General features: G+C 52.0%; 1 protein-coding gene across 1 annotated transcript in view; it reads right to left on the bottom strand.

The window, feature by feature from the left end:
* The window catches only part of LOC311578330 (guanylate cyclase D), a gene marked incomplete at its 5' end in the record, with an annotated part of 37,990 nt that overhangs the window by 9,924 nt on the left and 14,445 nt on the right, over positions 1 to 13,621 (bottom strand). Inside the window, 6 exons of the mRNA XM_084748195.1 lie at positions 1,308 to 1,500; positions 4,832 to 4,995; positions 7,013 to 7,161; positions 10,923 to 11,063; positions 11,289 to 11,445; positions 11,633 to 11,809. Coding sequence (XP_084604321.1) covers positions 1,308 to 1,500; positions 4,832 to 4,995; positions 7,013 to 7,161; positions 10,923 to 11,063; positions 11,289 to 11,445; positions 11,633 to 11,809 — 981 coding nt within the window. The remainder of the gene's footprint in view (positions 1 to 1,307; positions 1,501 to 4,831; positions 4,996 to 7,012; positions 7,162 to 10,922; positions 11,064 to 11,288; positions 11,446 to 11,632; positions 11,810 to 13,621) is intronic.

Genomic DNA, 13,621 nt, shown 5'->3' with positions numbered 1-13,621 from the left:
CAGCAGTTGCCCTTGTCTTCATCCCCTAAGGGCTGTGACCTGAAGAAGTTGCTGGAAAACACATGGGGTCAAAAGCCAACAGCGTTTGAGTAGGGTGACACTTGAGCTCCCTTCCCCACTTTCTCTGTTACCTCTTGAGCAGCCCTGGGGTACCAGTTCCTAGACAAACATAAAGGGCAGGGGTGCAGGAGGCAGAGGTGTGGGATGCAGGGGTGTGGGGGGTTGGGGTGTGGGAGGCAGGGCTGCAGGAGAGTCTCTATAGCACAGTTGAGCTACAGAAGAAGCAGTAAGCCATTTGCCCTCCCAGCCACAGCTGACACACTTCTATGTCCCCTGTGAACAGCCAGGATGGGCATTGTCTGAGCCACGGATAAGGAAACAGGGCAGAGAGGGGTAACATTTGGGCAAAGGAACACGTTTGGCCAGGCTAGAACCGAACCCAAGATCCAAAGGCACACCAGAAACAGGTCTCAGAAGGTCTTGATGCCTCCACCAAGACTTCTGATTCTTATCTGCTGCTGGCCCATGTTGTGTGACCTGCCGCAGTGACCCATTTGGAATTCCCTACTCACAGCCCTGTCAACCCTCGGTACCTGCTGAAGTGTCCTTGCATAATCTGGACAGTGCTGGGAAGAAGCCTCCTCCTCCAGGGAGCCCTCCCTGCTCTCCTCACACCAGCTCCTCACTCCCTCAGCCCTCTCTCCTTGTCACTGTTTTCCTTGGCTAACAGAATTTGTCGGGAAAAGCAGTGTGCAGACCCCAGGCTAGAGCTCAAGAGGCCAGCATGCCTCTTCCCCTTTCTCAGAACCCAGCCATGAGTGTGAACCATCTCAGAGAGGCTTTGAGTCAGAGCAAAATCCCTTCAGTCAAGGTTCCCGAGATGCAGCAGACCAAACTGATATCAGCAAGCTGCGTTCCCCCCCCCCCCCCCCGCCCCAAGCCCCCTAATCTCCCCCAACCCCACACAGCTGGTGGGAAAAGTGTGTGCACCCAGGAGTATCTTCTAGCTCTTTAGGAGGCTTGTAACAAATGGTTTCTTTGTATGCTACTGGACTTGGAGATTTTCAGTACACAGCAATAGCTAATTGATACAAGTTCACAAGTAAGCAGATGAAAACAATTTTCTGGTGCCAGCTGCAGCGGAGGGGTGGGGTTAGGGGTGGGGTGAGAGTGGGATGGGGTTGGGGTGGGGGGTGAGGGGGTGGGGATTGGGGTGGGGTTGGGTTGGGATGCAGTTGGGGTGGGGTGGGGGTGGGATGGGATGGGATGGCGTTGGGATGGTGGGAAAGGAGTCCTGTTGCTCTCACCTTATACACATCATGGCTGTCTAGAACAGCATCAAACATCGTGTAGAGGTCATTGAGGAAGCCCACCACCTCAATGGGCTCACTCAAGGCGGAGATGGTGGTGAAGCCCACGATGTCGCTGAAATAGATGGTGACCTGCTCGAAGTACTCGGGCTCCACACTTGTTCCCGTCTTTAGAGCGTGGGCAACAGACCTGAAGGAATGAGAGGGTGAGGACCCTGTCTTTACGGCTTGAAGTCTGGGGGTGTGGTAGGGAGGAAGTCCCCAGTTGGCTGGTGTGTCAGCCCCACAGGACAGACCTGTCCTGACTTCCTTAGAAGTGAGCTGGGCGCACCGTGGCTGCTTCCAGCTCCCAGGGTGGGGGGCAGTAAGGAGGTCAATACTGAAAGGCACAGCTCAGCGCCCAATATACGGGAAAGGCTAGAAAAACATGTGAGATAAATGAGAGGAAGTGAGGCTGCGGGCATGGTTCCGTCAGTGAAGGGGCTGCGTAAGCACAAGGGCCTGAGTTTGAGTCCCAGAACTCACATTAGAAGCCGAGGGTGGGGCTGGGTGTGGTGGCACACGCCTTTAATCCCAGCACTCGGGTGGATCTCTGTGAGTTCGAGGCCAGCCTGGTCTACAAAGCAAATCTAGGACAGCCAAGACTACACAGAGAAATCCTGTCTCGAAAACCAACCAAACAAACAAAAACAAAACCCAAACAAACAAACAAACAAACAAAAGAAGTAGCTGAGGATGATGTGTGTATTTAGAAAACCAGCACAGAGGAGGTAAAGACTGGAAGATTCCTGGGGTTGCCAGTCAGTCCAGGCAGATTGCGGGCCACGAAGAGAGACTATGTCAAAAAACAAACACAAAAAGTATTCTAAGAAATGACACTTAGGGTTGACCTCTGTCCTCACACACATGCACACACATGTGCACTCAAGCACTCATACATGTGTGTGGGGGAGCACAGAAGGGCCTGGAATGTTAAGCACACAAGGTTGCTCCTTCAAGGGAAGGAATGCAAAACCCGGTTTCCACCCGAAAGCCTGGAGCACACAGGCTTCCTAGCCTGGTGAGCTTTGTGCTTCCACGGTGGCCAGAGCTGGCACCTGACCCTCTCCCCAGGCCCTCCTCCTAAATTTGTTCTTCTCAGGCACTCTCTAGAGCCCATCTTTCTGGAAGGGGCCACATGTCCTTCTCCAAGAGTCTCAACTTAGTCAGGTCTGGTCTGTATTTAGCTTACTTTGTTCCTCAAAGAGACTAGGGTCTGCTTTGCTGTGCCCGAGATTGAGTTCACAAGAATAGTTTTCCACCAGGGTGTGCTGGGATTAAATGAGCCTAAAGCTAACAGCTCGGGGTCAGACTCCTGAAATGTGAGCCAACACTGGCTGCTGAGTGGTGCTGCACCAGACTGCCTTCTTGCCTCCAGTGGCTCTCTCACTGCTGCCTGCAAAGGTCACACAAACTCTCTCAACTGATGTCCAACAAGGAGGGTTTGACCCTCAGAGAAGGAAAGATTTTTTTCTTTAAATAGAAGTGTGTGTGTGTGTGTGTGTGTGTGTGTGTGTGTGTGTGTGTGTAGGGGTTGGGTTCTTCTGAGGGGTTGTCTGAAGCCATGCATTTTATGCACTTATTGAGGTGTCTGTTAAAATCCAGGGGAGAGTTGGCCAGCGGTGGTGCACGCCTTTAATCCTAACATTTGGGAGGCAGAAGCAGGTGGATCTCTTACCAGTTGGAGGCCAGCCTGGTCTACAGGGAGAGTTCCAGGGCAGCCAAGGCTACACAGAGAAACTCTGTCTCCAAAACAAAACAAAGCAATACAAAAACAAACAACAGCAGCAACGACAAAAAGAACTCAGAGGAACAAAATATTCAGAGCAAAAGCTCTGTGACTTTGTACAAATGACTGTAAAATTCAATCTTTGGTTTCCTAACAAGGACCCACTGATGTCAACAATTGGAAACGCATAGCAGCTAACGTAAAAAGAGCTCATAAAAAGAATAATAAAATCACTGTCAATTATTTTACAATCTGGATTGCAGTAATGATGGACTCTCTTTAAGAGGGACCATAATAAAGAGGAGATCCTCCAGGCACATTTTCAGCAGGGAGCGAGGCTTGCTGAGCCAATGGGCAGCTCCCACCGTTATGGAGGTTGTGGCAGTGTTGCTAGGGAGCTACCCTTGAGGCTGCCTCTGGCCCCACCCATGTATCAGCTCCGCCCAGGCCCCAGGTCCCTCCCCTTTACCCATGATGCAAAAGGGCAAACATTGGGCTAAGGAATACTGATCCAAATTTGACTCCCAGGGACCAACTGCAACCTCAGAATCAAGGGAGAAAGGGATGCAGTATGGGTTGACCAGTGGCCCTTGCATGGGGACAAATTAAAACAGGCCCAACTTCTAGCACAGGAACAATAACAATGAGGACATATATATGTCCTTCAGTTAGTCCTTGGAATTCCACTATTTTTGTAATTCATAAAAAAGTGAAGAGTAAATTTTGAACATTATATGATCTCAGAGGCATAAATGTTATTATGAAAATAATGGGGCCTCCTCCTCTGATTCCATCACTTTTTTTTTTCTTTTTCTTTTTGGTTTTTCCAGACAGAGTTTCTCTGTGTAGCCTTGGTTTGCCTGGACTTCCTTTGTAGACCAGGCTGGCCTCGAACTCACAGCGATCCTCCTGCCTCTGCCTCCTGAGTGCTGGGATATTCTTCTATTTGACTTGAAAGCCTGTGTTTTCCACATTCCTTAACATCCTGATAATAAAGAATGTTTTGCATTCTTTGTTTCTACTTTCAACAGCCAACAGCCAAAGGCCCCGATATCAGGGGAAAGTTTTAAGCACAAGAGATGAAAAATAGCCCCACTTTGGGCAACAGTTGTAGGAGTCTCCGTTTTAGGCAGCAGTGGGAGAGCCACTGAAGGCAAGAAGGCAATGCCACTCAGTAGCCACTGTTGGTTCACATTTCAGGAGTCTGACCCCGAGCTGTTAGCTTTAGGCTCATTTAATCCCAGCACACCCTGGTGGAAAACTATTCTTGTGAACTCAATCTCGGGCACAGCAAAGCAGACCCTAGTCTCTTTGAGGAACAAAGTAAGCTAAATACAGACCAGACCTGACTAAGTTGAGACTCTTGGAGAAGGACATGTGGCCCCTTCCAGAAAGATGGGCTCTAGAGAGTGCCTGAGAAGAACAAATTTAGGAGAAGGGCCTGGGGGAGGGTCAGGTGCCAGCTCTGGCCACCGTGGAAGCACAAAGCTCACCAGGCTAGGAAGCCTGTGTGCTCCAGGCTTTCGGGTGGAAACCGGGTTTTGGGTTCCTTCCCTTGAAGGAACAATTCTGTGTGCCTAACATCCGAGGTGCTCCTAGTGACTATTTTAAGCACAAAGACCCTGTGCCCTTACACACATGTGTGCACACTCAGTGAGTAAGAGTAAATTACTGGCTCTCGGAGCACCTCCTGAGTTCTGGAGCTCCAGAGGAAAGTGGACTAGAGGGACACAGGCATCCGCAGGCCACTCACGGAGGCAGCATCTGTGAGAGCAGCCTTTCTGTCTTCCGCCTCTCCAGTTCCAGCTCCTCTGTCCGCTCCTGGACCAGACCCTCCAGGCTTTGGGAATACTTCTCCAGCATCCTCAGCATGGAGTCAGCCACGCTTGTCTTCCTGCCTTGGTTGATGCTTTTGAACTGAAGAGAGAACAGCACCTCAGCGTCACTCATCAGAGTCAGCGCCTCCTGCACGTGGCTCCGGAGTGAGCCAGGCGGAGCCTCTGCCTGGGGAGATGGAATGAGGTGGAGACAGATGTGTGAGTCATCTGGAGACCGGATGGATGTGGGGGAACCTCTGTGTGGAGTGGGCAAGTAAGACCAGCAGCTGAGCAGAGGAGCGTGTGTCCAGGCAAGCGTTAGCATTAACAAACACACAGCGAGGTTACCCAGGTCTCACAGTAACCTTGTGAGTGGATAGAGCCATTGTGGATGGGAGAATGATGAATGGGGGCGTGGTGAGCGGTTGGATGGATGAGTGATGAATGGATGGACAGACAGATGGACAGACAGACTGACGGACAAATAGGTAAATAGAGTATATAAAACTCCATTTCACTTCTACTTCTCTAAATATCTGAGGGCATTAAGACCAAAGGAGTCTAAATATTTAATTAAAAAAAAAAGAAAGAAAGAAAGAAAGAAAAAACCCAGGAGTGAAGTGTGCAGGTAGAAAGTGATCACTGTTTAGATACAAGCTTCTTAGCAACAAAACCAAACAGAAACACAGATTACAAATCCACTAATTGTCTGAGACGACAGAGGATTAAACCCATTGTCCTGAAGAAATACAACTGCTGCCAGTGGCCAGCAGAGAGAAGCCTGTATTGGGTCTTCATATCAGAACACTGGGCCACAAATGACATCTTTTCCCAAGCCAACCTCTAAGAGGCTAAAAGAAAGGGAGAGTTTAGCTACCCAAGACAGTGGGTAAGAGTCGTAGTTATTTCCGGCCTCTGGCCCCGCCCTCCCTGCTGTGTGATGCAATCCCACCTTTGTCCTGCCAAGCACAGTGTGTGCTCACCCAGGCTTCTTTGCAGTGAGCTTCAGGCAGGGCCCTTTCTCACAGTCACCTTTCCTCAGAGCCTGTGCCTCATGCCCTGGTTTCCTATAGGATGCCCTCTGACCTCCACAGAAGATGTAAGCCTTTTGCTCCTTCTACCTCATCTACCCTCCTGCCCCCCCATCATTGTGAGCCTTGGAGCTTGTTAACTCTGAAGTCCAGATCCCCGTGTGTGAGGAGGTGCCCCCCCGTGATGCTACCGAATGCATGTGTGTGTGTGTGTGCGCAAGTGTGAGCATGTGTGTGCCTGTGCATGTGCACATGTGTGTATGGGTGAGTGTGTGTGCACATATGTGCATACATGAGTGTATGCATGTGTGTGTGCCTGTGTGTATGAACATGTGTGCATACATGAGTGTGTGCATGTGTGTGTGCATGCATGTGTGTGTGTGTGTGTATGTCCCAAGGAGCCCTGCAGGTTGTCTCTGCCTGCCATGATGCCTTTTCCCTTCCTTCCCTGCCCCTCTGACTTGCTGAACTTCACCTTGGCAACTTGGCGCTGTGGCTGGGGACTATGAGACCAGCATAGGAAGCAGAGATGTGGCCCTAGGTTTAACGGGCTGGTCCTGGAGGAGCGCTGTCCTGCCCAGTCAGGCCACAGAGCCCTGAGGACTCGTGCAGGCTTGCCTCAGCCCTCCCACTGAGGTCCCAAGACAGGCTGCAGGGGACCCCAGGGTCCATCTAATCTCCTCACTGTCTTGGGAACCAGGCCTGTCTCCTTAGTCACTAAGAGAGAGCTTCTGCTCCAGTTCTAGAAGGCCTGATCCCAGGTGAGGATCAGACAGACAAACAGACAGCCCACCAAGTCAGGTCCCTTGGGTACTTGCCTCTGCCTGTTTATCTTCTATAGAGCCAAGACCCTGGCGCCTCAGAGGGTGACCTTAAGGATCGAGTGCCTGAAAAATGGCTGGGCACTCGGGATAGCACCGGCAAGCATTACATTCTAAGACTATCCTCCTCAGAGTGCTGCTGCTGGCCTGTGTCTCCTGACTACCTGGTGTTTCTAGGCCCTGGAAATGCGTGAGGGCCGTGTGGCCCAGTGAGGCCTGTGGATAGGACTGCTTATAAGCACCTGCTCCTCTGAGGAGCACTGACCTGTGTGTAGATCTGGTCCATGCTCGGCCTGTCGTCTGGCGCTTCCTCCCAGCACTGCTGCATTAGCTGGATGCACTCTCGGGGACCCTGGTCAGGGGACACCAGTGGCCGGCACAGAGGAGGGGGAGATGCCACCATCCGGATGATCTCTGCAACAAACCCCATGGGTACCTTGAGTCAAGGTGCCCTGAGGGATTATGGGAGGGGTTTTGAGGTAGGGAAGGGAAGGGGGAATTGGGCCCTAGGGATGCTCAGGCCCTTTCATCCATGTCTCCTGCATGGCTGGTCAGTGCCATCATCTTTCTATTCTCTTGGGCCTCCCTCAGGCCTTGACCAGAGAAAGGGTCTCAGACTTGGGCCAGGAGAGCTGGGTTTCAATTCTGAATCTGCTACGATTCTCTATGTGGTGGTGGAAAAGACAGTGAATCCCCCGGCCTCAGTATCTTCACCTGTGAAATGGGATCAGCAAGGGCGTTCTCGTGAAGGCTGCTGAGGGAGGAGTTGTGGGAGGTAGCACCGGCAGGCGCTCCCCGAGGCTGTTGTTCTGTCCTTGTATTGAAACCTGGCCACACAGCTCTTCCTATCAGCCTAAACATCTAGAGACCACACCACTCCTCACAAGAGTAAGGCAGACACAGCCGTCAACACCCCCAAGGTATCCCTGCTCCACAGTGTGAGGACCATGCCTCACTATATCAAGGCCAGAGAGACCAGTGTTGTAGCTCTCTGGCCCTACCACTCTGTGCCTCAGTTCCACAGTCCACTCCAGACACCTGCCTCTGGCAGAGCCAAGAGTTCATCAAAACTGGGAAGGAGAGAGGCTGGGCTCCACCCTCAGGCTCTGAGTCCACAGATCTACGCAGGACTTCTGCCATCTATGTGTGCTCTATACAGGTTGGGGCACAACAGGGGAACCTGCAAGGAGGCCTGGGACCCCACCTCATGGAGCCTTCAAGGAGAAGCATCTTCCTCCACAGCCCCCTTCTCTCCACGCTAGGTTGGCCACCTTGTTGGGAATAGTGAGGGATCACTGGCTCTTTATGACTGGTTTTTTGGTTTTGTTTTGTTTTGTTTTTTGGTAGATATTTTTGTTTGTCTGTGTGTTTTGTTTGAGACAGAGTCTCCCCCACACTGGCCTCGAACTTATTATATAGACAAAAATGATCTTAAATTTCTGATCCTCATGTGTTCCAAGTGTTGACTCCACTTCGACAGGCACGTGCCACCACACCTGGTCATACTATGGCTTGTCTGGAATTCAATGTAGCTCGGGCTATACTCAAATTGGCTATCCTCCTGACTCTGCTTCCCAAATGCTGAAGTTACAAGTCTGTGTTATCACACACTGGTTATTAATGCCCAACATTACAGAAAGGAAAAGCTGAGGCTCCAAAGGGTGAAGGGAGGGGCACTTATAGAAGGCAGTAACGAGCAGACATGAAAGTGGGCTTGATTTCCACTCAGCCTGTCTAGAGGGTCCCAACCTCAGGCATCAGGCTCCAGGGGTCTCAAACCACAGGGACCCAGAGGCCGTGTGCTTACAAAGAAGGGCATCCAGATGGAAGTGATACCAGCCACGCACACACACGCAGCTGTGTTTTAAAAGCATACCTATCGCGCCGTGCTGAATGAAATGTTAATCCGTTTCAAAGCATCTCGGGTTTCTGAGAAGCGTGTCTGTCGTCGGTGTTGCTGCAGTCAGCAGATAGTAAAAGCTGAAGATGGGGGGAGGGGGAGCCTTGGTATTCAGGGTAGAGGCTGTGTGGGGGTGAGTGGGGGATTGAGGGGATGCGTGTGCGTGGATGGCATGTCTGTGGAAGCCAGGGGTTGAAGCTGCGTGTCTCCTGTAATTATTCTCCATCTTATTTTTAAAAACAGGATCTCTTACTAAACCCGGAGCTTGACAATCTGGCTGCGCTATCTAGACAGCAACCCCAGGGCTCCCCGCTTTTTATATGGATGCTGGAGACCCACACTCAGGTCTCTATGATTGCACAAGAGCTTTACTGACTGAGCCATCCTCCCAGACCCGGGTCTTAGCATTTTTGAGGTTTAAAAAGAATGCGAGCATGTTGAAAGCAATGGCCCTGGGCTGGTCTCCAGCTTCTCTTGCTGTGCCAGGTCCACTGTTCACACTCAACATGTCTCTGTTCTCAACAGTGCTGGCTTCTGGTCCCTAAGAATGCCATGCCTGGATGAGGAGACCACCATCCAAACCCTAGGTCCATCCTTGAGCCATCGTGCCCGGCTTTGAGCATCACTTAACTCTTTCCTGAAAGGGGCTCATCAGCCACCTCCTGGGGGGACCAGATGGAGCACACAGAGAGAGCCTTGGTGCCCACACAGAGACCTACACACACAGGCCTGCCTCTAAATGCTGCATGCAGGAAAGAATGTGGGATACACATTACCCTGTCCCCAAACCACCCAGGCAGACTTTATTGAGCAACTACCATGTTTCAGGCACTTGACCTAGAGTGAAAAGATGCACACAGAGTGACTTCCTGAGGCAGGCACCCTGGTCCTCAGTTTACTGATAAGGAAATTGAGGTTTACACCTAACAAGAATTTACTCAAAAGTGTGAGGCAAATTGGTATAGAGCTGGTTTTTGGCCCAAAGCTAAACTCTGGATCAAGTTAAACTCTGGATCTTGCACTTTCCAAGGCTGGAGAAAACACGTGCCAGGGAGCAGCAGACATGGACTGAGCTCTATCTGAAGGTCTCTGATCCCTGCATCCAAAGGCTGATGACATACCTGAGGGCCTTACCTGGAAACAAGGCTTGCATGGCCCATCTGGATGGTTTTTCTCTTTCACAGTAGGCAAAATTTTTTGTTGTTGTTGTTTGTTTGTTTGTTTTTCTTTTCAAGAGAGGCTTTCTCTGTGTAACAGCTCTGGCTATCCTGGACTCTCATGGTAGACCAGGCTGGCCTTGAACTTACAGTGATCTGCCTGCCTCTGCCTCCTGAGTGCTGGGATTAAAGGCGTGTGCGGCCACACCCAGCCTCCACTGCAGGCAGATGGGAGGCATGGGAGACCAAATGGCTTCCTAAGCCTGATATCTTGCTGCCCCTCCCCGATCGCCTAAACCCAGGCCTGAAATGAGCAGTGTTCATTGGGCAGGACTTCGGTGGAGGAAGGGCAAAGTCAGACCATCCATCAAGAACTCAGCTGTGTCTCTGGCTAAGGTGCCCTGAAGAGCTGTAGGGATGGGTCTCTGAGACTGGGCAGATATAAGGACGCTGGTGGGGAGGGGGGAGAAAGGACAACCGCAGGAGCATCCTGTGGTCCAGGAAGCCCTGACAGAGACCACAGAGTGCGAGGACCTTTCTGAAGTCTGGCCCTGGGGTTGGGGTGGCAAGAGGAAAAAAAGCACCCACAAGCCAGGTGGCAAAGGGGGAAAGATGGGTAGCTAGTACCTGGAGGGTGGGTGACAGAGAGGCTCCAGATAGTGTGCCATCTGGGCAGGTAGCCGAGCTTCAAACACTATGCTGCCTGGCCACATCAACCACAGAGCTTGCGGTCCAACACAGTTTTATTGGCACTCCATTTTAAAGGTGAGAAAATTGAGACTCAAAGTAGGTGTGAGATATGTGCAAGTAAATAGGGCAGAACTGAGATCTGTATAGCAGGTTCTGGACTAAGAGGGGACATGTAACCCAGAAAGGAGCGCCTGCAGATGTGTGTGGCCTCGGGAAAGGAAGGAAGGTGCCACTGTTCGCGCAATGTCCTCAGCTGCCCAACCGCCTTTGGGAGAGAGTTGCTACAGTTGTCTCCCGCCTTCAGGCAAGGAGACCCAGTTCTCAGGGTTAGGCTTTAGGCTTGTGTGTCCAACTTTCCTGAAGGACACAGAACTTCCTAGCTATCCAAGACAGCAGCCAGGGGGGCCAGGAAGGGGAGGGACACGTACCTTCTGCTGAGAGTCCCCAGGAGCAGTAGGGTGGGCTTTGGGTCAGCACCTCCTGCAGGACAATGCCCAGGCTGAAAACGTCACCTTTGAAGGTGGCCTTCCCGGGGCCCCGCAGCAGCTCAGGAGCCGTCCACAGAAGCTCTGCAATCACAGGAAAGGGTCACACTGCTGTCACACCCTGCACCTGAGAGGACCTAAGTGCATTTGTCCTCCTGGATTCCCAGATTAAAGGCTTCAGGGTCTTGTGGGACAGAAAAGTCACCAATTCCAGGTCCCAGCACGGAAAGTGTGGGGCACTGGAGAGCTCTCCCTCCCTTTGCGTCACAAGCACACTCCTGGTGGCCCCCGCGCCCCCCCCCAGCTGACCTTCTGGGGCTGGCTGGGGTCTGGGAGAGCAATGAGACTCCAGGAGCTCTGCATAGCCATAGTCAGTGATCTTGAGCACAAAGCGGCTGTCCACCACGCAGTTCCTGGACTTGATGCGCCCGTGGGGGAAATGCTGGTGGTGCAGATACCTCACACCCTGGGAGGGGACATACGGGGTTAGTAAAGAGTGAGAAGGGCCACTATGGAGTGTCCACAGGACCCAGAGGCCTTCTGGCCTCACCTCTGCTTTTGCCTTGTTAGATAGATTTCAAAGTTCGGGGAGATCCCAGCACCTCCCATCCACCCCGCCCTCCTCGACTCTTAGTTCCCAAGGAGGCTCTCACTCGGATCAGATCCAACAGTAGGGAGGCCTTGAAGGGCCAGTCAAGCCTCAGGGCCTCATTCTGTAGCAGGTCTTCCAGGCTGCCACGGGCACAGTGCTCCAGCACCATTGCGCTAACCCCGGGCCCCGCAAAGAGGCCCAGGAAGGCAGTAACATTCTCGTGCCTCATCTCCCGCATCTGCAGGGGCAAAAAGCATCTTAGTCACCTGGCGGCCCTTCATCAAGGCCCTGGGATAGATGACTAATGAGGTGGCTGCATGGGGTGGAGGGGTGGCTGGGTGGCGGGGTGGCTGGGTGGGTGGGCAGACGGTCTAGGGGATAAGTGGGTGGGTAGATAAATGGGCAGTGGGTGGGTAGATGGGTGGAGGATGGTCGATAGGTGCGTGGATGGATTGATGGCTAGACGAATGGGACTAGATGAGTTAACAGGTAGGTAGATGATTGGATAGACACACTGATGGGTAGATGGTTGGAAGAATGAATGAATGAATGGATGAATGAATGGATGGATGGATGGATGAATGAATGAACGAATGATGGATGGATGAGTGGAGGAGCTGTCTGTACTTCCACAGAGTCAGATCTAGGTCTGTTTCTCAACCTGACTGATGCCACTGATCTGGGAACCTTTTCATCCTCTGCCCAGCAGCCCACAGGGGTGCAGGAGGAAGGAGAACAAGAGGGTTCCTGCCCGCAGTGAAGGAGAGCAGCCTCCCTGCTCTCCTTGGGTCTGGGCCCAAGCAGGACACGGTGAACTGGTGTCCGGCAAGGCCTCCTTCACAAAGATGGCTCAGGACTCAGCTAAATGGGGAGGGCCGCCCGCCTGCACACTCTCCCTCCTCTGGGACACCCAAGAATGCCCCCCCACCCCCGCCGAAGCCTTTGACACTCGTGCCATGGAGAGGTGGCTTCTGTCCCTCCCCGAGTGTGCTCTGTGGCTACGGAACACATCGGGAAGGGTCGTGCACGTTTTGGAGTTCAGGTCCTAGGAGACGGTCCTATCTCTTGCAGCACCCCAAGTAAAGAGTCCTTTCCTGAGTTCAGGGAGCCCGGCAGATGCCTTGAGAGTATAAGAAAGGAGAATTCAGATGCCACAGAGCTTAGTCCTCAGCTGCCCTGCCTGTGAGTGGAGCTCCATAGTCCCTCTAGACCGAGAAACCACAAAGGTTTCTAAAAAACAGTCCCGATAGTAAGTATTTCAGGGTTTACACACCCCTGTCACAAATACTCACTTCTGTCACTGTGGGCAGGAAAGCAGCTACAGACAGACACTAAGGAGAGAGTGTGGCCATGTCCTAACTTTATTTGTAAAGGCAAGTAGTTGGGTTGGATTTGGCCTACAGGCCACAGCTTGCCAAGTTCTGGCAGCTGAGCCCCATAGGCCGACCCCGACCCATTGCAGCTGAGTCCTAACCGAACTTCTTACACAATGTAAGATGTGGAGGCATCATTGTTTTACCTACTGCTTCTTAGTGTGCACTACAGTACACCGGCAGGTAGCCAGGACAGCACAACACAGGCTCCAAGAAGCTTGGTGGATAACCCCCAGCAACTCTCAAACCTGGTTGACCCCCACATAAGCCATTTCTTTCTTAGAGAAGCTGCTCACACTGGCCACATGGGAAATGCCTCCTGCCACTTAACCTCTCTGAACTTCATTTCAGAGAGCTGATGCTGGGAAACAAAAACAAACAAACAAACAAACAAACAAAAAACCCACAAAAGTCGAAATTCAATGCAATTCCCCATTTCTCAAATGTCTCTTGCTAGGGCCAGTTCTAGGCTGTTCTATATATTCCCCGCCCTCCTCACAGCTCCCCTAGGTCAGGTAGGGTTAGTATTGTCTCTACCTTACAAGGAAGCCAGGTGCCTCATGGAGGAAGGACACCACCTGAAGTCTTCCGGGACTCTGCCCTCCCTCCCATGTGCCTCTCTGGTGGTGATTATCTTGGGGTGGAGGTAGGGGGAAGGTGCTTGTGTTGTCAGTGGT

Source organism: Acomys minous (genome assembly GCF_964271855.1).
Source record: "Acomys minous genome assembly, chromosome: 2".
NCBI classification, from domain to species: domain Eukaryota; kingdom Metazoa; phylum Chordata; class Mammalia; order Rodentia; family Muridae; genus Acomys; species Acomys minous.
This window is presented reverse-complemented; position numbering and strand designations above follow the sequence as displayed.